Raw genomic sequence first — 24,796 nt, 5'->3', positions numbered from 1 at the left:
TCATTACTTTCTGGTTCTTCCACCGAATGAACGTATCCTTTGGTAGCTCGGCTTCCATTCGCTGTGGCGAAGCATTGTTTTGACATGATCTGATCGCCATAGACTTCTTCAATTATGCCGGTGTCATTGGGGAACCGCATTACCTGATGGTATGATGACACTACCGAACGCATGGCATGCAGCCATGTTCTGCCCAAGATAATGTTGTATGTGGAGGGGACCTTCAATACCCAGAACTCCACTTGTTTTGTTACACTTCCTGCTCTGACCGGAAGGATTATTTTGCCAACAGGCCACTCTGGCATGGAGTTGAATCCAATCAGGGGAGAAACTGCAGGCGCCAAGTCTTTGTCTTGCAGCTTTAGTTGCTTGAATGTGTCGTAATACATGATCTCACATGAACTACCCTGGTCAATCAGAATCCGCTTGACGTCAAAATCCTTGACTCGGAGAGTGACAACCAGGGCGTCATTATGGGGGCAGTAAATTCGTTCCAAGTCCTTATCCGAAAAGGACATGACGTTTGTTGCCTCTGTCCTCCCCTTCTTGATGGCAGGTTGGGCACTTAATACCTTCCTAAAGTGCTCAGCTTTCTTGATTGAACCTCTGAGCTCGCATACGCGCTCAGGTTCAAAAACTCCATGAATTACATTGATAATGCCTTGAGGCGGTGCATCGATTGGCATTCTGTTGGGATGGTCATTATGATCTTGGGGGGCCGGTTGCGCTCCTCCTTCAATGTATTTGTCCAAGTGGCCTGCTGCCACCAATTCTTCCAAGTGCTGTCTCAGTGGCGTGCAATTCTCAGTTCGATGCCCTTTTTCTTTGTGGAAGGTGCACCGTGATCTGTCGTCATAATTTTTCTGTCCTTCCCCTAGCTTGGCTGGCCACTTGACAAAAGGCTCGTCTTTTATTTCGCTCAGAATCCGATATATTGGTTTTTTGAACACCGTTGTTATGGCAGTGCGGATTCTCAACCATCTTTTGTCTGGGTCTTCTCCGTTATCTCGTCTGCCACGCCCGTTTTTGTTACTTCGGTCAACCGTGTTGACCTTTGCAGAGGTTTTCTTTTCTGGTACTACGGTCGTGCTTGATTTTGTCTTTGCACGTGCGCCATCCTCTTCTACCCTGATGTGCTGATGCACTCTCTCCATCAGGGCCTCCATGGTGAGGGGTGGCGTCATGGTAATTGAATCCCTTAGTCTGTTCCCTACTGGTAGGCCTCTTTTATATTGTGCAATGGCTAGATTGGTGGGGCAGTCTCCAATCTGGTTGAATGTCTCCCAGTAGCGACTGTTGTAAGATCTGAGGGTCTCTTTTTCACCCATGTCGATGGAGAGTAATTGGTCTATCTCCACCGGTGTTTTAGTATTTGTCCGAAACCTCGTTACGAACGCTTCTGCCAATTGGGCCCAGGAGGCTATGCTGCCCTCTGGGAGCTTTTCGAACCAAGTCAAGCCTAGGTCGCCAAGACTTGACGGGAAGAGTATGCACATTAAGGCCTCGTTTTGCCTGTACACAGCCATGACTTGGCGAAAGTGGCTTAAGTGTGAATACGGGTCCGTCTTCCCTTCATATGTGGTGAATTTCGGCTGAAGGAAGCTTGATGGTAGGGGCGCGTTTTCGATTGCTGGGACAAACGGTGAAGTCTGTAGTCTTGCCAACGCTTTGTCCGTTGGTTCGTAGGCCGGTCGCGGTATTGGCATTCCAACCTCGACGCTTCCATGCGTCCGAGGAGCCAACCGTTGTAAGGCCGAAACTCGGTGTGGATCCTTTGCCCTGGCATCCTCCTTGCATCGTGCTTTTTCTTCGAGCACGGTTCGTAAGTCGGATGACCTGGGCAGTTCTGTTTGTCTAGATCTGGTTTGGTGTGAATGGGAAGGCCAATACGTGCTTCCTTCAGTATATGATCTTTCGGATCTCGTCCTCTCAGACCTGGAGTGACGAGTCCTGGAAGATAAGGAGTGAGTGTCGCCTGTCCTGAGGCTTCTGCTCTCTCCTTGGGAGGGTGTAGTATTCCTACTACGATTCTCTGAGTGGCGAGGGGGCGTCTTGTGCTTGCGCCCCTCTCCTGTCGCCACATCTTTAGTCTTCATCTGGCGTTTTAATGCTTCCATGTCCGCCGCCATCTTCCGAATTAGTTCATCTTGTTCCTTCACGCGATCTTCCAGGGCTTGGGGATCAATCCTCCTCCTTTGCCTGTCAGGACTTTGAGAGTGACGAGGGCTGCTATTCCGCCTTCCCCTGCCACTCCTCCTGGAGTTATGTTGTTGGGGCTCTAGATCTGCCATAGGAGGGACAGAGGGTAATCCTTCTCGTCTTGCGCCCCCGTCTGGAGTTAGCCCGTCGACGGCGGACTGCGGTAGGTCTTCAATGTGTGCCATTGATTTGTGAAAAAGGAGAAGCTTAGTCAAGAGGTTTTTGTTCTTGTCTGATATTCCCACAGACGGCGCCAATTGTACGGGGGGGAAATAATTCTCCTCGTATAATCCTGTTGACCAAGTCCATGCTCCTCCGTACGACGTCGCGTTATCACCTGAAAACACAAACGTGAGCTAGCCGGCGGGTGTGTGCCGGAAACCTCTCCGATGCCTAAGTCAGTAAACTTGACAAATAGACAAAGTTTATGCTCTCAGAAAGAATTGTGTTCAATTACCTCCTCCAAGGTGATGCTTGTGGGCTTTTATAAGTTTTCCGTGGCACAATCCTAGTAGGACTTGTACTTCTCCATGTAGAGTCCTCCTAGGATTCATTCTCCTAAGGATAATGCTTATCCTTTTACACCCTCCCCCACTGCTTAAACCAAGTGGGATGGTTTTCTCCATGGCCGAATTACTATTTGACCGAAGTAACATTAGCTATGCCGAGCCACAAAGTGGGCCGTACTAACAGTAGTTTGGTTTTTCTTCATGCTACACCATATCTCGGTTCTCTCATACACGAACCGTGGTATGCTTGGACCGATCTACTGAGTAGCTACATTCCGACCGACCTACCCTGAATTCATCATGACCGGACTACCTTTCTTGGGACCGTACTAACTCAAGTTGTCCAAACCGAAGCAGCTTTACGATTCCTTAGCCGAAGTAACTTCATCTCTTTTGACCGTAGTAAGTCAACATCTCGGAATAAATCTATCGTTCTTGAACCGGAGTAACTTTAACAGCTTGGGCCGGAGTATCTTTTATCTCTCCTGGGCCGGAATAACCTTGCGGCCTTTTCACCAAGTCCTTGGTGCTTTGGGCCACGAAGCCCACCACATAGCTCGGCCCAATTTTTACAAAAAATTACCCTCTCAAGTAGCATAGTTAAACAGTAAACAAAATTATTTAAAAAGGTTTTTTTAAAAAAACATACAAAAAGTCATAAGATTTTTCTTTATTTTTTTACGTTTTGCACTTTTTTTTTATTATACAAATTCAAAAAAATACTTTAATTTTTGTAACTCACATATTTTAGTCAAAAAATTACTTTTTAAACCAACCCACAATCTTATCTTATGTGTAGAGAATTGTAAAATATTGTATGTTGATTAGACATCAATATTTTCAACTTTCAATATTGTTATTTAATGTTATATCAATCAATATTAATAGATATATAATTATATTATTAATATCAATATATATTTTAATAGTATTATTTAAAGGGAAAATTGGCCTAAGGTCCCTCCTCTACTTTTGATATGAGGAGAGGTCCTTTATAATATGTTTTGATGGCTAAGGTCCCTCAAATTTATTTTAGGTTATAAAGTACCTAAATTACCCTTCCTTTATAACACAAATTTGTTTGAATATTATATGGTTGAGTTAACTGATACATTTTGGAAACCGAATTTGAAGGGGAGATTTTGTCGGAGTTTTCGTCGGAGATTTCAGTGGAGATTTTATGGTGGAGATTTCGTCGGAGATTTCAGTGGAGTTGACGAGAAAGATTGCTACGATCGTGTAGATTTTGTTGGAGATTTCGTCGGAGATTTCAGTGGTGTGATAGTGTATTGATCGCGTAGATTTTCAGTGGAGTTGAATCAGGTTTGTTTTCGATGGAGATAGCACATGCATTTTGATATTTGTTTTGAATTTTTGTGTAGAGAGAGGCCAGCTTGATAGAGTTGATTTTTATTTTTGGAATTAATTTTTTATTATTTGTTTTTTAATCAATTTGAAAGAGTGTTGACAGTGTGTTGATCGCGTAGGTTTTTGAGTTGAGTTGAATTAGGTTTGTTTTCGATTTAGATTCCAAATGTATTTTTATTTTTGTTTAGAGAGAGGCCAGCTTGATAGAGTTGATTTTTATTTTTGGAATTAATTTTTCATTCTTTGTTTTTTTGATCAATTTCAGATAGTGTTGACAGTGTAGGTGATTTTGATGTTTAGAGTTCATTTTTGGTGCTCTGTTTTTTATCAACATGCTGATGAATTATAGTTGTGTTCTATGTTTTTTCAAACCAGAGAAATTTCATTTTCTGCACTATTGTTTGTGTAGTCCAGAGGAAATTATAAGTGCATATGGACATATTATTAGAAGTTTGTAATGGCGATAGAATATGAGAAAGTGAATGTAAGTTCATAAATTTCTCTATACTTGTATTTGTAGTTCAGAGAAAATTGTAAGTTTGTTACTCACTTTCAGTTTGTAGTTCAGAGAAAAGTATTTTTCTGGACTTGTATTCTATGTGATTTTTTTTCTATAATTGTGTTTAATTGTTAGCAGTAAATTTCTCTGTGATTCATTAAGTTTCTGTGATTTTGTTTTTTATCATCTTGAAGGTGAATATCAGTTTGTAGATGTCTTTGGAGTTTTATTTTAAGTTCAGAGAAAATTATAATTTTTAGAAATTTCTCTGGACATTTATGTTGTTATTGTGAAGTGTTTGTGTGATTTTTTTTGTTGTTTTTTGTTTCAGTTTTAATGGACAGTGCAGTGTTGTTGCTGTGCAAATATGGGAATGATACTATTGTCATTAATGTTTCATGCGAATTGAATTTTGAGGAATTGGTTGGCATTTTGTGTAAAACATGGGAGAATTTGAAACCTGAGACTATGTGTATTTCATATTCTATTTTGGGCCATCCGAATTGTATGGTTCGAAATAATATTGATTTTCTGAATATGTTGAGGGTTGTTTGTGCACGCGGTGTTGATATAGTTGATGTTTCAGTTAGTAGATGTAGTACTTCTGATGAAGAGGATGAAGTGGGGTCTAATTGGGTAGATGTTGTGGATGGTGAGTGTGATAGGCTGGTGGATGTTGAAAGGAATTCACTCTCTAAGTTTTGTTCTCACCAAGAAAAGGTGTTATTGTCGGCTAGTTGGCGGAATAATATTATGAGTGTTGGACAAAAGTTTGAGGGTGGTGTGGTTGAGTTCCGTACTTTTTTATGCAAGTATGCTATTGAGGTTGGTTTTCAGTTTACGTATGTTAAAAATGACAAGCTGAGGGTTACGGCAGAATGTGCATATAAGGAATCAAGGGGATGTATGTGGCGTGTACATGCTTCTGTTGAAAAAACAAATGGGTTCTTCTACATAAGGACTTTGAACAATGAACATACATGTGGTGTGGCGGTTCGTACGAGTAAACATTCGAGGATGACTTCCAGCTTGGTTTCTGGGCTGAAACTTGAAGAGGTAAGTGCAAAACCTTTAACTCGTCCAGTGGATGTTGTGAAAGGAATGAAAGACAAGTATGGGGTCTCAATTAGTTATAACTGTGGTTGGTTGAGTGTTGAGAAAGCAAAATGTAGTACATATGGGGATTCTTGTTTGTCATTTGATCAATTACGGTGGTATTTTGATGAGGCATTGAAGAACAATCCAGGGAGTCGTTTTGAGTTAGATTTTGAAGATAACAAGCGTTTCAAAAGAGTGTTTGTGGCTTTTCATGCATGCATTGCTGGTTTCAAATATTGTCGGTCATTGCTTTTTCTTGATGGAACATTTTTGAAAGGACGATACAAAGGAGTTATGCTTGCTGCAACGGGGAAAGATGGGAATGAAGGTAATTGTAAATATATCTATTTTTATCTAAGTATGTGAATTTTCTATACATGTAGGAATTGGGTGAATGTGAATTTTCTCTGGTTTTGGCCACTGTGTGGATTTTCTATTGTGGTGGCCACTGTGAGAATTTTCAATGGATTTTTGTCAGTGTATGAATTTTCTCTGAATGTTGTCATTGTGTGAATTGTATCTGTAGGTGGTCACTAAGTGAATTTTCTCTGTATATTATGATTGTGTGAATTTTCTCTGTAGCTGGTCACTAAGTCAATTTTCTCTGGATGTTGCCAATGTGTGAATTTTCTCTGGATGTTGGCAGTGTCAAACTTCTCTTGTTGTTTTATTGTTCTATTTTTCTCTGTTGTTTTGTAGGTGGTCACTAAGTGAATTTTCTCTGTATATTATGATTGTGTGAATTTTCTCTGTAGCTGGTCACTTATTCAATTTTCTCTGGATGTTGCCAATGTGTGAATTTTCTCTGGATGTTTATTGTTCTATTTTTCTCTGCATGTGTGTACCTAATATGCTTGTTCCTATTTGTTTTGTAGGTTTTTTTCCTGTAGCTTTTGCTGTTGTTGATGCTGAGAATAAAGACAATTGGTGTTGGTTTCTTGAACATTTATATGGAGTATTAGGATCAGAAAGGGTGATAAGTTTCATATCAGATCGACATTGTGGAATTGTGGAGGGAATTGTTAGGTTTTTCCCTAACTGCTTTCATGGATTTTGTCTGGAACATCTAAAGAGAAATTTGAGGGATAAGTTGTCATGTGGAAACACAAATTTGGTTAGGGAGACGATTGTGTCCAAGTTTTCAGAATGTGCATATGCTCCAACAAAGGCATCATTTCATTTCAAGTTAAATGAGTTAAAAAGTGAGGGAGGAGACATTGTGAGTGTTTTCTTGAGAAGTTTACCATATGAAAATTGGAGTGATGCATATTTTGCAGGGAAACGTTATGGTGAGATGTATTCAAATGTTGCTGAGTCATTCAATTCATGGATACGAGAAGCTCGGAACTTGCCAATAACAAATTTGGTGGACATGATACGGTTGCAAATCATGAATATGAGGTCTGATAGGAGGCTGCTCTCTAGTAAATGGAATAAAATTTTGTGTCCTCGTATGGATAGTGTGTTGGAGAAGTCTTTTTTGGACGGGAGGACATGGAATGTGAGTTTATCATCTGATAATGTCTTTGAAGTGCATTGTTTTCCTTCGGTTATGGTTGATCTTGGGTTGAGAACTTGTTCATGTCGAAAATGGGAAATAAATGGGTATCCATGTCAACATGCTGTTGCTGCAATTTTTAGGAGTGGAAAGAATTTGAATTCATTTGTTGAACCATTTTTTCATGCTGATATGTATCGTCAAGCATACTCCTTTTCGATTGGCCCAGTTCCAACTGTTGAAAAACCTGTGTGTAGCATTGAAGATGCTATGATTTTACCTCCATTGAGCAAGAGACCTGCTGGGAGGCCGAAGAAGAACAGAATTGCTTCTACTGGAGAGTTTAAAAGGGTGATTAAGTGTAGTCGTTGTGAGAGTATTGGTCACCATAATAAGAGGACATGCAAGGAACCTTTGTTAAATAGTTGAGGATTATACATTTTATTGATGGAATAATACATTTGATGATTACTTTGTGTATTTTGTTTTGTGAAATTTATTTTTTGGACAGTGTATATAATAATATCAATCAAATTCATCCAGAGAAATTTTTCAATATGAGTTAAAGTGTGTTTGTTGATATATACTATAGGCAGTGGGTTTGTAGTACCTGTCAAATTCATCCAGAGAAATTTTCCTATGGCAGAGAAAATTCTGTGTGTTGTGTTTTGAAGCTTCATATTCATCCACATAAATTTGACAATGGCAGACTAAAGTACTGTGTGGATTGTGTTTTTTCAATTTGATAATTGTTTTGTACTAACACAGTGCATTAGAGATTGAATGATCATATAGGCACCTTCTTTGGTGAGATATGAGTTAAATTTATCTGTAAATTTCTGGTAGCTTCATATCAGTCATTTCAAGAAATGTGCACAGCAGACAGAGCATTCAAAAAATTTCTCTGAGTTGAGAATTTCTCTGGACTCACTTGAACTCAGAAATTTGTGTCAAAGCCAGAGAAATTTTCATCCAGAGAAATTTTTCACCAACAGAGAAAACTATATGGGCATTGTGGTCTGAAATTTGAAATTCATGCAATGAAATTTTCCAGTGGCAGATAAAATTACTGTGTGCTTTGTGTTTTGTTGAGTTTGATGATTGTTTTGTACCAACACAAAGTTTTACAGATTACATGATCATATAGGCATCCCCTTGGGACGATACAAGTTAAATTTCTCTGTGAATTTCTGGTAGTTTATACCAGAGAAATTTCTGCAGACAATTTTCTCTGGCAGACAATTTTCTCTGGCAGACAATTGTTGAAATTTACATTAGTCGAAATAAAAAAAAAAAAAAATGAAATTTAGATTAGTCAAGAAAGGATATATACATATACGTCAAGGATCATCATTCCTTCAATGTATGAACAAGAAAGGATATATACATATATGTGAGACAATTTTCTCTGTGTGGATATGTACATTGTCTTCCTTTCACTAGTTTCACTATTACATTTGTGGTTCTTCTGGGGGTATTTCAATTGGTTCAGTCCATGACCTGCCAACTTCGGTCACAAATCTCTCTATGAGTTCTGCCCTCATCAACCTTATCTCTTGTGTGGATAATTTGGATTTGATAGGTTCATGCTTGCTATATTGTTTCATTATATAGCAGACGAAGAGGCCACAATCCAGACTGCATACAAATTATAGGTATGGTTAGTTTTAAGAAACATGCAACTGAAATTATCTTATTTATAGATGTATGAAACTTACGAATCGCTTTCTTGTTGTGGAGCATTGTTGACATACTCAAAGTCATAACTTGTGTTTTGTGAGTTAATTAATTTGAAAGAGGGTTGTGATTGAGCGTCTCTTTCAAGACAAGCTTTCAGAAAATTCTCCACGTAATCTTGCTGCAAAAAAATAATTTTTATATAAGAGAGAAATTTACGGACAAGTCAATGGGATTCTATGAAAATTATCATCACATAAAGATGATGATGGATCAGAGAAATTTGCACTCGTTACCAATTGTTTTGCATCTTTGACATATTTGTCTTCTGCATCATCCCTCCTTGGCCTCAATGAGTTGTAGAACCTCCATAAATTGTCTTGTTTGTCCAGGACAAGCAAGGTCCAGTGATTTCCATGTGTGGACTTCTCATTACCTCCAGTATTTATTGGGAAATGGAGGAACCTATAGTTCCTCCATGCTGTTTCAATATGCTTGTCAAATAAGGACACTCGAAAACTTTGATTTTCTGTCATGTTGATGAAATTCTGTGCTCAGAGAAAATCAAAAAATGGTTTTGTTAGTGACACAACTGACTTCAAGAAGTATATTAAGAAGAGAAAGTAGAAAGTAAATTCTAGAGAAAATCAAATAAAATAGTAGTAACATACTAAGCACATGGATGTGAAAAAAAATGAGGTTGGTTGTTGTTTCTCTCTGATTTGGTCAGCCAAAAGGATCTCTCCATAGCCATCAATGACCTGAAAAATATGATTTATAATTGTAATATTGTTTTATAAAGGCTGATGGAACATTGCAGAGAAATGTTGATGAAAGGGAAAGACTTACATTGTTGGCAATTTCTTTTTGCTTTATGAGGTTTCCAATGTCTTCAAAGGTAATGATATTCAACTCACTTGTCCAAATTAAAGCTCTACAAGATGACAAAGAAGGGATTGAATTGTTGTTAATGCAACATAAGTTTGTAATTTGTTGTTTGTTATGTTCTATTTTGTTTGTTGTACTTACTCAAGCCCAGACACATTTGATATGTGCTGCAAGATGTCTTTTATATGATCTTTTATCAATCTTGAAATGGGAAGAGTTTGTGGAAAGACCCAAGATTTTGTGATGTTTATAGGTTGAGGCAAGACGTATGCATCAGCATCAAGCACTTCTTTGTCCTTTGTGCTTTGCTCAACTTGTTTTGCAGCTTGTTTTGAAGCTCTAGTCACTTTCGCAACTTTCGGATATTGGAATTCTGGATCATGCTGCTTTTCCTTCCTTTCTTTTGCCTTTAAATTTTTTATCATTGAGGTTGGATCTTTTTTGACTGTAGGCAGTGAAAATATTAGGAAAAGTGAAATTTCTCTGAAGCAACAGATGATATTTCAATATGTAAATTTATTTAATTCAATATTTTGTAGTTACCATAGAGTTTCTTCTTTTGTTTCGGTTGTTGTTTGTGTGGGATTTGCTCTTGTTGGGTTGTTGGTTGTTGTTCCAGTTGCATTCCAACTATACACAGTGAAAATCAAACAAGCCCCAAAAATGGAATAAGAAAATATACAGAGAAATGAAATGAGCAGTAGAAATATAACTAATGTGTTGAGAGAGATATAACTTCTAGAGAAAATTACCAATGACAGAGAAAATTATAATAAATAGAAATTTCTCTGAGTTATGATGGCACAAGGACATAACTTTTTGTGGCTCAAGATTTTCACTGACCTTGTGGTTGAAGTTGTGTTGGTGTTCGGTATGGTTGTGTTGCTAGTTGGACAGATAGTTCTTGAACTTGTTCATGCAATTTGGCATTTTCAGTTTCAAGCTCCGAATTTGAACACCTCAACTGTTGAATTGTTTTTGCATCGTCTGCTTTTTCAACCTCTAACATCCTTAGTTTCATTCGGATTGTGCTTTCTTTTTCTTGAAGTTCTGAGTTATGTGATGTCAGGATTCTTATTGAAATATCCTTTTCAGCAAGTAATTCCATCCAATTTCTGTCTTCTTCTTTTTTAGATTGAGACAGCGCCTTCAGTCTTTGACGTAGATCAGCAATTTGGGCATCCTTTGATTCCTCAAATTTTTCAGGCTGATGCATTGTTGAGCCACAAATGCCATCATGTTGTTGGTCCATCTGCTCATTATTTTCTTCTTCATCACTTTCATCCTTGTTCTCTTCTTCTTGTTCATCTTCATCTTCATCTTCTTGTTCACTTTCTTTCTATTCATTTTCTTCTTCATCACTTTCTTCATCATGTTGTTGGTCCATCTGCTCATTATTTTCTTCTTCATCACTTTCTTCATCATTTTCTTTCTGTTCATTTTGTTCTTTGTCTTCTGGTTCTATTTCTTCACTTTCTTTGGTGGTTTCTTCTTCTGTGCTGCTTGCTTGATGTTCTTGTCCATTGCTGGTTTCTTTGGTGGTTTCTTCTTCTTTTTGTTCATTCCCTCCATCTTCAGATGGATCTTGTAATTTCTCCTTGAATATGACAATTGCCTTTTTTAATTCTTTCTTCGTCTTTTTGCCAAGACAAAACTCCTCAGATGGATTTTTGACTAGCTGCTTGTTATCAATCTGTAACAGGAGACTCTTTTATTAGAGAAATGTTACAAAATTCACTCAGAGAAAAAATTCAAATAAGGAAAATAAAATTCATCTAAATGATACTAATTGGAAACAAACTTCAGAGAAAATTGTATTGGGCCAGAGAAAATTAGAGGCATGGAGTTAATTGTATGGGGCAGAGAAAATTATGAAACAGTGAAATAAACAGTGTTTATAAGTTAATGTTTTACTATATTTGTGTCAGAGAAATTTGAATTCCAGTGAAAATTCATTAGAAGGGTAGAAATAAACAGTGTTAATCAAAGATGCAAGGCACACAAGTTATGGGCAGAGAAAATTACACACAAGGAGATAAAATTTGATGGGCCAGAGAAAATTATGTGACAAAGAACATAATTCAGATATTAGAGAAAATGAATCAGGGCATATAAGTTAATGTGTTACAATTGTGGTCAGAGAAATTTGGATGGGAGAGAAAATTGATTACAATGGCAGAAATAGACCAGTGGTTAACAAAGAAGAAAACAGAAATTGATATTTCAGAGAAAATTAATCTTAATCAATCAATGCACAAGGAGGGAAACAAAGCAGTAGTCAGAGAAATTTTTGAAATTTCACTGAGATTTCGGTAGCAATAGGAATCTAACCTGTCGAGGTGCAAGAGAGTGGACTGGTGTCTTCTGCAGCTGTTTCGTCAAGGTTTGAAGGTTCCACTTGGCACATCTTGGGAAGTCTGTTGTGTTACTGTCTTCTGAGTCAATGATAGTTGCATGTTCACATAGCCAATACTGTGATGAAAATGAAAGTAAATAAAATTTTGTAAACGCACAAATTTGTAAGTATGATAACTGCAAATTTGAATGGATATTATACTTACCAGCAATGCAATGACACACCCCGTAACTTTTTCTGGAGTTCTATGCAATGCCATGATAGAATCAATCAATGTTGATGTGATTGCTTCCGGCCAATCATACTGTTTCATTGATTCAAGAGGTTCCACATACTTTATAAAAACCCAACCTATTGAATTCCCACTTGTTGCAAAAAATAGGGTGAGACACAAGTACAATGTAACAATGATTGCTACATCTTTGAAGTCAGTTGGTTGCTTGCCTTTCATTGCTTTGACCAAGGCATTTTTAAGAACAGGACCAGTGAGCCTTGTGTCCTTTTGGAATCTTCTCCTGAGGAATGCAGATTTTGGCTTTTTAGAGTATCTTAATGACATGGCTCCTTTACCTCCTTCCAAACCAAAAATCAAGGTCATGTCATTTGTTGTAAAGGTCAGGTTCTTCTTCCCAACTGTGAATGCTTTTGTTTTTTCATTGTAACATTGGATTATGGCAACTACATCATCATCGGATTTCCTAGATTTCTTTGGATCCATCCTTCCAGTGGTTAGAGCTTGAATCAAATACCAGAATGGGGTCTTTTGAAGCTCTAGAAGATGTTTTGAACTGAATTTAAGTGTTTGAAAGAAGGAGACGACAGATGAGAGGTTGGATCGGAATTGAATGCTGTAGTGAGCTCTCTTTCTGTGGAGTTTAACAGGTTTTTTCCCCCTTGAGCTTGAGTCTTTTGAAGTTGGGGTACTCATCTGGATGCTAGTTGCTTCATGAGCTTGGACTTGTGTGTTTTGGGAAGGAGTTTGTGGTGTTTTAGTGCTGGTTTTTGATCTTAGATGATAAGAGGACTGAGAGAGTTGTTCTTGCTTCCTTGGTGTTTCTAGTGTTTTGCTGCTGGTTTTTGATCCTAGTCCATAAGAAGACTGAGACAGTTTCTGTTTTTTGCTTGGTGTTTCCGGTGTTTCGCTGCCTTTACGTTTTGCCATTTCTAGACAATGATTAAAGCATAGAGATGTCAACATTAAATCCCATAGAAAAATGGAAATGTCAGAGAAAATTATAGATAAGGGAGAAAATTGGAGATGCCAGAGAAAATTACAGATAAGGGAAAATTACAGAAAATTTGACATGTCAGAGAAAATCAACACAGCATCATAAACATGGGAGAGAAATTTTCAATAATTGTTTAAATTACAGATAGAAGTAAACATACCAGAGAAAATGAATGATAGAAAAAAGTAAACATGGCAAGTGAAAGAAAATTTGCATTCCACAATTAGCAAAGATAAAATAAACAAAGTAATGTAAACATGGCACTGAGAAGTATACCATATTGAAATCAAGAATTGAACAAAATAAACATACCAGAGAAAAATGCACATTCTGGAAAAAATTACACATTCTTGAGGAAATTTCCATTCCAGAGAAAATTTCAATTCATAATATTAAAATGCAAGAAAAATTTACATACACAAGCAGAGAAAATTAACCATGATAGAGACACTCAATGGAGGAAAGTGGTGCGATGTGGTCAGAGAAAATTATAAATACCAGAGAAACTTAGACAGGGGCAAGAGTGTAATTGACATTGCAGAGAAGGATACATATTCCAGAGAAATTTACAAAGCAGAGAAATTCAGAGACAAAATGACAAAACATATTCAAGAATAAGATTAAAATTCAGAGAAAATTCCAAGAAGAAACATTCATTCCAGTCCACAATATTAAAATTCCAGAGAAAATTTAAAATGACAAAGACACAAGGGAGGAAAGTGGTGCGATGTGGTCAGAGAAAATTGTAAATACCAGAGAAACTTAAGACAGAGGCAAGAGTGTAATTGACATTGCAGAGAAGGATACATATTCCAGAGAAATTTACAAAGCAGAGAAATTCAGATACAAAATGACAGAAACATATTCAAGAATAAGATCAAAATTCAGAGAAATAACTTTTTCTCAAAGTACATATGGCAGAGAAAATTCCAAGAAGAAACATTCATTCCAGAGAAAATTATAAATACCAGAGAAACTTAAGACAGATGCAAGAGTGTAATTGACATTGCAGAGAAGGATACATATTCCAGAGAAATTTACAAAGCAGAGAAATTCAGATACAAAATGACAGTAACATATTCAAGAATAAGATCAAAATTCAGAGAAATAACTTTTTCTCAAAGTACATATGGCAGAGAAAATTCCAAGAAGAAACATTCATTCCAGTCCACAATATTAAAATTCCAGAGAAAATTTAAAATGACAAAGACACAAGGGAGGAAAGTGATGTGATGTGGTCAGAGAAAATTATAAATACCAGAGAAACTTAAGACAGAGGCAAGAAAGCAATAGACATTCTAGATTAAGATAGACATTGCAATTAAAAATACATATTACAGAGAAATTTACGGAGCAGGAAAATTTATAGATAGAATTACAGAAACATGTTCAAGAATAAGATAAAAACACAAAAAATTGTTGTGAAAATAAACTTGCCAGAGAAAATTGAAAGAAGAAAATTACATTAATAAAAAATCAGAGAAATTCAAATGCCAGAGAAATTTACAGATAAAATCAAACAAACATGTTGAAGAATAAGTTCAAAATACACAGAAATAAATTTTTTCAAATGCAGGTAGCTTTTTATTACGAAATTGAAACCCTAATTTATGAAAGGTTATTATAAAATGCTATTAACTGTGTTTCCAGAGAAAATCTAGTTGTATTGTAGAAAAACTGACCAGAGTTAGGATGAAACTTGAATGATGAGCTGATATGGTCCGCGATGAAGATGCGACGTGACGAAGATGGACTGAGATGATGATGAGCCGTGAAAACGAAGCTTTAACCTAGGTCAGAGAAATTTGTGAGGAAGGAATGGGAATGATTTTTGGAGAGGATAACGAAGCTGTAATGTCGATGGTGCAGATGATGTTGAAACCCTAATTCTGCTGGTCTCCTGTTCGTGAAGATGCTGGATGTTTGGAATGTAACTGAGACGTCGGAATGAGTTTGGTTCTGTGTTGATTTTGGCGAGGGTATTTTGGTCCACAAAATAATTAAAAACGCGCGCCAAGTTGTTTCAGGGACGTGAGACATTACTATCTTTTTGTGTGTCCTTTAGCCTCTAAATTGTTATTATTACGGACCTTAAAAAAAAATCCCCTTATTTAAAACCTTGATAATAAAAAAAAATCTTTTTGTAACAACTCGAGTTGTAATTAAGCGATATCTTACTCTCTCATCGTGACTTGCTTTATCAATTTTATTTTATTTTATTTTTATAAATGATGGCATAGGATAATTTATGGGAGAGTGGGCTTCCATGTGATTGGAAGCATGCTAAAATTGAAAAGTATGGAATGATGATCCCCCCATTCCCCCACATGGGATGGGAGACCCTCCATGATATTCACCAAAAAAATAAATAATAATAATAAAATTATTTACAATATCTGTGGTTGGTGAGGGCATTGTATCTTGTATGTTTTCATTTAGTTTTTATATTCTCTTTTTCATAGTATATACTGTTAAATAACTTTAGTAAATTACATATTTCTTCCTTATTTTGTTATGTTCATCAATTTTAAGTTAACTGAAGTCAATGGAGATTTCTTTTATATTGTCTTGTAATGACAATTTCCAAATAAACTACTTTTTGTTTAAAAAAAATTAAAAAATGAAAAGTCTGTTTAACTTTTTCATGAAAAGGTGATTTTTTTTGTTGTAAATCACTATAGATTTGTGTAAGAATGACTTTACTCTCAATATATTGACAAATTTCACAGTGTCCCTTTGATTATGTTAACAAAGACTCAAAAATAGTAATATAGTAATTTTTCACTCAAAAAAAAAGTTTGAAAAGACTCGCAAATTTATTTTTTACATAACAAAAAGTAACTTTTTTTAATAATTTTCGAACGCATCAACTTTTTTTCATATAAAAGAATTTTTATTTTTTTGTCAAACCCCACCTACAAATAAATGTAAAACTATAGATAAGCATAAGATGTCATGTAGTCAATTGGTGTAAATTTGAGCAAAGAAAAATCACAAATATGAGAGGAATATGTATTCGGATAGAACAATGATGAGAGGTGAGAACAATCTAAAGTTGTACTGTCCTTCCCAAATTGGATGGATCTGAAAATTAAAGAAGCACATGTAGTATCTTATTCAATTTTGGATAAACTATGACAATTTGTGACAAAAAGTTGAGAAAATTAATAAGTTTACAATTACAATTTTATAAAATATAGCACTTTAATATTTTTTTTTTATTTTAAATATAGTGTCAACGTTAAAAAAATTTGTAGTTTAGAAGTAGCTGTATTAATGAATTTTTTTGTTGATTTTTTTTTGTTTTAGTAAAGTTTTTATTAAAAAAAGTTCAAAAGCTTTACAGGTTTTATTGGACTAGACATACCGTAAAAGTAAAAATAAAAAGATTACTAAAAAGAAAATAAATTAGAAATATTTGATTTTCTTTGGTTTTTAATTATTGTTTTTTTTTTCTAATTTTTGTAGATCCTTCTATATAGATGAACTGAAAAATAAAAACAAAATTAGTATTAATTTAAAAAAAATAAATCACTAGAGCCTTTTTTAAACTAGATCACAAATCATGGTTTATTTTAAAGACTGTATAATTAAAACTATGTAAAATATTTAAAAGCTTTAATATTTTTGACATTATTTATCATAAAATTGTGAGTATGAGATAAAAAAATTTAATTCACCTAAAAAAAAAGAAGAGAGATACAAAATTTTGGATTTTAATCCTCTTCATTCTATATATAATGGAAATGACTATAAAATATGAATACAAATTTATAAATATTTTAAATTAAAAAAATTTATTTTCAAATTGTGTTAATTAAAAAACTGATAACTATTATAATTTTAAAATTTCTAAACACTCACATAGTTTTGTATTATTATATAAAGGGCAATGCTAAAGGCCCTATAAAAATTACCAAATTTTTTTTTACCAAACAAAATTTTTTAGAGCCTCTAATATTTTTCTTCTATATAAAAATATTTGGTAAAAATTTAGATAAAAAATTTAGGTATGTGCATGTAATTGGTGGTTGGTAATAAGAAAATGATATTTGTTCTAAATTGTTTACTAAATAAATTATCAAATATCTCACATGGATATAAGATTCATACATGGGTATGAGATTCATAAAATTGCAAATCTCACACCCATATCAGCCATTTGGTTATTTATTTAATAGAAAATTTGATATCCTTAATAGTACTCTAATAAAGAGTTAACTTTTTAATTTTTTGATTTTTTAAATCACATAAACCCTCTATTTTTTATATAAAAATCAAAAAATCACAAAAAAAAAAATCAAAAAATTAATTTTTTATTAACTCCCCCAAAACACCACTGAATTTAATGGAGCGAATGTTGATTGGTGGTGGCATTCAAGATTGTTTGGCAGCAATTGCAGGAGCCAGCTGTCAGCCGAGTTGGTTCTTCTGTTAAAAAAACTTTCGACCCAATCTCATTTTTTCTAGTCAACCCCCCCACCCCACTCTTCCTGTGTGTTTATCTTCTTCTTCTCTACATTTACGTCCCGTGAAGATCGCCCGCATTCTCGTAATACCGACAAACATTGAGGGCCTTTTAGTCATTCCACTGACCGCCTTTTATTGCTGCAGTTAATACCTGATCGTCCGGCATAGTTTACCTTACATGTCCACTCACAGAAGAGTCACAACCCAAACAAGAACAGAACATAGTCAAGACAAATGACACCGAAGCTTTGATAGAGAAGAGAGAGAGAGAGAGAGAGAGAGAGAGTGTGTGTGTGTGTGTGTGTGTGTGATCTGTTTGTGGTGTTTCTGTGGTGCTCAAATTCCTCCAAAATCTTCTCCGTTCCAGAAGTCGCTTTTGCAGAATTCCATGTCCCTTCTCGTCTTCGATTCATCATTTGTTTTGTCTATTCACAAACTCTAGACATTGGAAGCTTTTGCGCATCAAGAAGGTATAAACCTTTGTCTTCAACATTTATATATATGTATATGTACATGCAGCAATTCATATGATATGAATATATATATATATATATATACAAATGTGTAATGGAAAGATTTGGATTACAGTTTTGAAACTGAGATTGATCACGAGCGGTCGTTTAGATTCCCGCGAAGAACAGTGAGGCCAGCGGTTTCTGCAAATTTCAGGTAACGCTCCGGAATTCCCCAGATTTTCACTCTATATTTTATTATATTTATTTTTAGTTATCGTTGCTTTTTGTGGAAGAGGAGGGATTTTATCATAAACAAAATCTTTCTTTATTTTTATTTATTTATTTATTTTTGCTCTTTTTATTTTTTTTTCATAGCTTATTAAAAAAGAAAGTCAAGATGCGTAAATGATAATCTTCGAGATTTTGTTGATTCTTTTGCTGAATTCCATTGCAGTTGAATTTGAATTTCCAGAACGTTATTCAAAGAGATCTTTCAGCTTTCCCTCCGGTAGAAGTGTGCAAGTTGAGGACTTTACCTCGATCTTCGATTTTTATTATTTTGATGTCGGAAAAAGTGCAATTGGACGAGCAGTGGTGTTGGAACTGAAAAAAAAATAAAAAAAATCTGATTTTCCTACATTTTCTGAGAAATTCGTGTACGAAGAGGGGAAAGAATGAAAGAAAAAAAAAAAAACTGCATTGGTTCTGTAATTTGAGCAATATGATCAGAAGATGTCGATTAGGTGGTCATTGTGTTTGATGTGAGTTAAAATAGTCAGGATTGGGGATTAATCTGAGGTGGTGAAGATGGCATCCTCTTGGGATCAAATAGGTGAGATTGCAAATGTAGCCCAACTCACCGGCCTTGATGCGGTTAAGCTAATTGGGATGATTGTACAAGCCGCAAACACGGCTCGAATGCACAAAAAGAACTGCAGGCAATTTGCGCTGCATCTCAAATTGATTGGTAACCTGCTGGAGCAGCTCAGGATCTCGGAGCTTAAGAGGTATCCGGAGACCCGGGAACCATTGGAGCAGCTTGAGGATGCCCTGAGGAGGTCTTACATTTTGGTCAACAGCTGCCAGGACAGGAGCTATCTCTATCTCCTTGCAATGGGATGGAACATTGTGTACCAATTTAGGAAGGCTCAAAATGAGATCGACCGATACTTGAAGATCGTCCCCCTCATAACTCTTGTTGATAATGCTCGAGTCAGGGTATTATATAAATCTTTGTTATTATTTTTGTTCCTTGTCCTTTTTTTGGTTAATTAAAGTTTGGTAAATAATTTTCATTATTTATTTATTTTTCTCCTCTCTGTTTGCTAGTGTATTTTGGCTGGGTTCTTTTAGTATAATTTTATTTGATGACTTTTTATTGGTGGATGTGAACTTTGTTAAAAAAATTCTGTACTCATTTCCAATCAAGAATTGTTTTTTACTACCCACCTCAATCAGCTGCCTTATAATTATTTTTTATGGAACATTGGTTTTTGTAACCTTACTGGAACTGCATGATTTTTTTAAATTTTTTTATGGGATTTCCCTGCTAATTAAGTATAAGCACATGAAGTTTGTTAAAATTGTGTTTTTTGCTGCTTGATTACTGTTGGAACTCTAGCTTGTTGATAGTGGCCAAATTTTTTAATTGAAATTGAAACCAAGTTGAAAACTTAGCAGTACAAAATTTTCATTTTGTAATGAAGTAACTTCCTACTGTTATTGCCCCAATAGAAAAAGAAAAAAAGAAAAACATCATAATGTGAACACAAGTCCTCTAACATATTTTATAACATAATGTCAACAAAATGCTTTTGGCTAATGTGAACACAAATCTGTTACCTTATTTTATAACATAATACCCATTGGTGGACACAAATCCTGTAACATATTTTGTAACATAATACCCATTTGACTCCCATTGTATTTTGAGTATTTATTAATGAAGTTAATATTTTGTCCCTTTCAAAATCTATGTAATTTTACTTTGGCCCCTCCAAAATCTAAGTAATTTTACCTCGGTCCCCTCTTTGTATTTTGTGCACTGTTTACATATTGTGAACATGCTCATACTGGACATTTTTTTTCTTAGTAGCTGTGATTTGTTTTGCTAATATGCAACGCACACTTTCGGTGATTGGAGGTAACCTATTAAGTACTGTTATACTATATCTTTGCCATTGGATACACCCTCTCTATATATAGTGTTGGTAAGAATAATTAGCTTATTGTCCTTTAACCTTGCGGTGATATATGACTAGCCAGTCATGATATATGTTCATGCTAGCCTTTTTTTTTGTACTATATTTTTTCCCTCTATTTCTCCTTCTACAATGAGCACCATATTTTTTCTATACATCATGCAGTGGCATTTCTTGTGAAGTGCAATTTGTAGATTCTAATATTTGTTTGGTTGGGGCTATGATTGAAAAAGATGATTTCTGATTTTGTTGATGCAGTTGTGGATTATATTTCTATATTTTTACATATAGTGAACTCTGCTTGACATGGTGGCCAAAATATTTGGAATGGAACCTTGGATATTGTCAACAGGATATCGTTTTTACTATTATGTGCAGTTTTCTTTATGGTATGGTTAATTTGTTAATGTAAATTGATTTTTACTTCCCTCAAATTGGCAGGAAAGACTGGAGGATATTGAAAGGGACCAACGTGAATATACATTGGACGATGAGGACAGGAAGGTTCAAGATGTAATTCTTAAACCAGACCCCTCAAAAAATGACACTATGTGGTTGAAGAAAACTCTTTCTTGTTCCTACCCAAACTTGCCTTTTAATGAGGCACTCCAAAAAGAAAATGAAAAGCTTCAGTTAGAACTACAACGTTCGCAAGCCAATTTGGATGTGGGTGAGTGCGAAGTGATTCAACATCTGCTTGATGTCACAGAGGCTGTTGCCGTAAATTCTGTATCTGAGAAGAGTTCATCCATGAGAAATTCCACAAAGGTGGAGCAGAATTATTCGGATGTTAATAGTGAAAAGGAGCATTCATACGATGAAAGCTATACTAAGCAAAGTGAGACTCACTCAACTCCAAGGTTTGTTTTCTCTCCTTTTTTTGTTTTTGTTTGTTTGTTGTTGTTGTTGTTGTTGTAGAAGAGAGTGAAATCATTCCTTAAAATGCAGTTTGTGTTGGTGTCAAGTGGCCTATATTGCCTCATTAGTTTGAAATCTGTGCTTATCAGAAAACAGTTAATGTGTTTACTCTGTCATGTAATTCATTGAATCATCAACAAATTTTAACTAGTAGATTGCTTGAATTCGTAACTCAGTTGCCTGATGCGAGAATTTTCTGTCTAAATTCTTTGCAGAAACACTTCTTCAGTATCATCCGGACGTGATCTGCTGTCTACTAGAGGTTCAAATTGGGATGATGAATGGCATTCAGATTTGCTCGGCTGTTGTTCTGAACCTATTTTGTGTATGTTATATGATTATATCACAGCACTTGTTATTCAACTGCATGATGCCAGAACAGTAACCTATTTTGTGTAATGAACACGTGTTGATTGGCTTATCAGATATAAATTTAAAGTCAGTTTCGTTTTCTATGTTCTACCTTTCTAGAGCAGAGAGGTAGTCTTGTGGAGTAACTTCTATTTGCCTTCCTCTTTCCTCTACATAGACTGATAATTAGGACATAGGATGTATAGGGGATTTCTACTTATTTGTGTTTTCTTTTCCTTTTTTAGTCAATTCTTTATTGGTCTGGTACCCTTTGCAAATTACAAATTATAAGATGCAAAGATTCTCCCTTTGCAAGGTTTCTTCTTCTTCCTTGTGTTCTTCTTCATGCACTTAATGTTGGAGCCGTTCAAAAACTATGTAGCTTCTATGGGCTGTTTCTGCCCTGCCTTTCAAGTAAAGCTCTGTTTTGCTATGACTGCACCAAAAGTTTGGTGCAACTAATATTTTGCTTTTAGTTATTGAGGTGTTATTATCTTTGTTGTACTTAAATGTATCCTGAGCAGTTCGTCTGTACTGTACAGGTATAAAAACTTGTTTATGCCCTTGTGGGACTTTTTCAAAGATTGCTACTGTGGCAACTAACAGGCACATCTGTAAGTGGCTCTCATATTGTTCAAGGCTTCTTATCAATCTTCATTACCTTCTGATTACATCTAACAAGGATTAGAGCATTCACTTCAACTAAATGTCGATGCTTTAATATGTATGTATGTATTTCTTACTGCATATTGTTGATTATTTGGTTTTATTTAAAACTTTGAAGGTATGGACTGTAAGAGCATTCTCCAGATTTTGAATTTACATGTTTGCAGATTTATATATTTGTATGAAATGTATGAATGAGCTTCTGTTTATTGTATGAATGTTCATACACTATTTTCATTCTCAAATATTCCCGTGCCTAATCTAAACACTGCAAGTGATGAGCTTTCGCTGGTGAATATGAGATGGAGTGTTCATTTGTTAAGTATTATGTAAGGTAGATGGTGCATGATGTTTTACTTTGTTTATGATGAATACATAGTACACTTTTTCATTATGGTATCTTGCAATAGTGAAACAAGATAACTAGGAGGCCACATGTTACTAAAAAAGTAACTAGGTAAATTCATGAGGGCCCTCAGTTGTCATTGATTGTTTATAAAACTGGATCATTCAGTCTGTGTGATGAAATTGCTTGAGCTGTCTTAATTGGCTTACTAGTTGATTATGTGGAAGGAAACCTCTCAAAAGGAAATTGAAGTAGCCAATTTTCTTCTGTTTGAGGATGATGGGATATTATATCATGAAATCTTCTTGTGCACTAACAGAGGATATATCACATGTATGCTTGTGGAGATGATATTACAATCGTGTACTAGTTTTTTAGAATTCAGACTATAAATTCTTCCTTCTAAAATGACCTCCTTTATTCTTTTGCTTCAATTGATAGGCTGCAACATTGTTGAATATATGTTTTTTTCTTCATGATTTTGTATCCTATATGGAAAGCTTACACAGGAATTTGTTGTATCTAATCATCAGCTTCAGCAGAAGCATGCAATGACTTAATGGCTTATTCTCTGATATTGTCATGCTGTTGCTATACTTGCTGCATCAGACGGAAGCTTCGCAAGATGCTGAACATCACGGTAGCCACTCTATGCCCTACTTCAACACTATATTTTTGTGTGTCATAGATGAGCCATTGGAACTGGATAGTATTCTAGCTCTTGCCTCCTCCAATCCACTAGTTAATCCTGTGCCCCTTGTTTTACAATTTAGCTCCAGCTAATTGTTGCCTTTGTTTACAGCCCAAGATTTAGTCAATGCTGTGTGCATTTGACAAAAAAATGGTAGTGTTGGATTCCTTTTAACCATTTGGTTTGAAAATTGAATTGAAATTTTTACTTGGTTCCCAATGCAATGGTCATACTAAATCTGATGGTACAAAGTCACTTTTCATCAATTTTCAACTTACATATTTTTAGTTACAGTCTATTCATATCTGGGGTCTCATCTCAATGTCTTCTATACATAATCCATGTGTACGTAACGTAGGGATTTATTTATCAAATCAAGGAACTTAATACATCTTATCATCTTCTTCTCTGGCAGGGAGGGTTTGTCGATGATTTTCTCTCGCATTTGATGTGTTGTTGCTGTGCCCTTGTCCAAGAATGGCGAGAAGTGGAGATTCGAGGGGCTTATGGTATGTCCTATGCATAATGCTTAGCTTAAAATTTATTGAAACAGCATGTATTCTCTACTTACCAACAATTCAAAAATCTAATCCTTTCTAGTTGTCTTATTTTTCTTTGAGGTTCTAGTAGATTTCTTTTGTTTTGTAAGTACTCTCTCATAGCTTGTGTGTGTGATATGTGAAATTAATCCAACTTGCAGGTCCTGAGAAGACGACGATAAGCCCTCCACCCTCTCAATACATGGAATCGTGAAACGGTAAAAATTGATTAGCTGTTTACAATATTCTTATACTTAGCTTTATACAGAGATAATGGCCTGTTGGCTATTGCCATTCTTATAATCTTTGCTGGGATTCCTCTTGTGCCATCGGCTTTTACATTATTACATATTATGTAAAGCAGTCCCCCCCCCCCCCCCCTTCCAGATTCAGCATGTGTATCATAGAAATTTGTTTTCAATGTTAATAGTGTTTCTCTGTACTTATTGTTTGGTTATTATATTGTGCTGCCAACTCTTTTAACTGTTATAAGGTTTTGTTTGGTGGTACGGTGTGGTAGCTTAGGAGTGTTTTTTGGCTGTTAAAAAGTGCTTTATTATATGTTTGGCTACATACTTAAAGAACTTACTGGTGGAAAAATTGAAGGTTCAAAAGCGCTCTTGATAGGCAAATCTCTGTTGCTCTTTTGAAATCACAGTAAAGCAGTTCACTAGAAGCTATCGCACAGCCAAGCAGGCACTGAGGGTTCGATTTGGAACTAGTTTTTTTAGTGATTTTTTTGATAATTTTCGTAAAGATGTAAAAAAAAAAAAAAAAAAAATAGAAAGAATTATATTGATTTTTTTTATTTTTTTTAGTTATTTTAACAAATTGCCAA

The 24,796-nt window shown here is 35.4% G+C and overlaps 4 protein-coding genes across 4 annotated transcripts; 2 read left to right on the top strand and 2 right to left on the bottom strand.

Moving 5' to 3' along the window:
• The first annotated feature begins 3,814 nt into the window (after positions 1 to 3,814).
• LOC145801170 (uncharacterized) lies at positions 3,815 to 7,729 on the top strand. Its single transcript, XM_082891668.1, has 2 exons — positions 3,815 to 6,001; positions 6,549 to 7,729. Exons 1-2 carry the CDS (start codon positions 4,912 to 4,914, stop codon positions 7,598 to 7,600), a joined length of 2,142 nt encoding a protein of 713 aa, XP_082747794.1. The 5' UTR covers positions 3,815 to 4,911; the 3' UTR covers positions 7,601 to 7,729.
• Positions 7,730 to 8,464: 735 nt separating this feature from the next.
• LOC145822086 (uncharacterized) lies at positions 8,465 to 10,745 on the bottom strand. Its single transcript, XM_082918677.1, has 8 exons — positions 10,580 to 10,745; positions 10,280 to 10,366; positions 9,878 to 10,181; positions 9,698 to 9,782; positions 9,520 to 9,609; positions 9,145 to 9,396; positions 8,890 to 9,029; positions 8,465 to 8,809 (listed from the first exon to the last, which is right to left on the bottom strand). Exons 1-8 carry the CDS (start codon positions 10,743 to 10,745, stop codon positions 8,623 to 8,625), a joined length of 1,311 nt encoding a protein of 436 aa, XP_082774803.1. The 3' UTR covers positions 8,465 to 8,622.
• A 311-nt stretch (positions 10,746 to 11,056) lies between these two features.
• On the bottom strand, positions 11,057 to 13,261 carry LOC145790492 (uncharacterized). The gene is made up of 3 exons (XM_082868403.1): positions 12,298 to 13,261; positions 12,068 to 12,208; positions 11,057 to 11,429 (listed from the first exon to the last, which is right to left on the bottom strand). The coding sequence occupies exons 1-3, from the start codon at positions 13,252 to 13,254 to the stop codon at positions 11,076 to 11,078; spliced, it is 1,452 nt and encodes a 483-aa protein (XP_082724529.1). The 5' UTR covers positions 13,255 to 13,261; the 3' UTR covers positions 11,057 to 11,075.
• A 4,431-nt stretch (positions 13,262 to 17,692) lies between these two features.
• LOC114316020 (protein MID1-COMPLEMENTING ACTIVITY 1) lies at positions 17,693 to 24,400 on the top strand. The gene is made up of 9 exons (XM_082891756.1): positions 17,693 to 18,261; positions 18,380 to 18,460; positions 18,701 to 19,464; positions 20,889 to 21,307; positions 21,581 to 21,690; positions 22,259 to 22,330; positions 23,262 to 23,368; positions 23,835 to 23,928; positions 24,120 to 24,400. The coding sequence occupies exons 3-9, from the start codon at positions 19,054 to 19,056 to the stop codon at positions 24,170 to 24,172; spliced, it is 1,266 nt and encodes a 421-aa protein (XP_082747882.1). The 5' UTR covers positions 17,693 to 18,261; positions 18,380 to 18,460; positions 18,701 to 19,053; the 3' UTR covers positions 24,173 to 24,400.
• Positions 24,401 to 24,796: the final 396 nt, after the last annotated feature.

Source organism: Camellia sinensis, chromosome 1, assembly GCF_055761805.1.
Source record: "Camellia sinensis isolate YWXY chromosome 1, ASM5576180v1, whole genome shotgun sequence".
Classification (NCBI taxonomy): Eukaryota; Viridiplantae; Streptophyta; class Magnoliopsida; order Ericales; family Theaceae; genus Camellia; species Camellia sinensis.
Note: the sequence above shows the minus strand (reverse complement) of the source record. Positions and strands in the feature narration are given on the sequence as shown.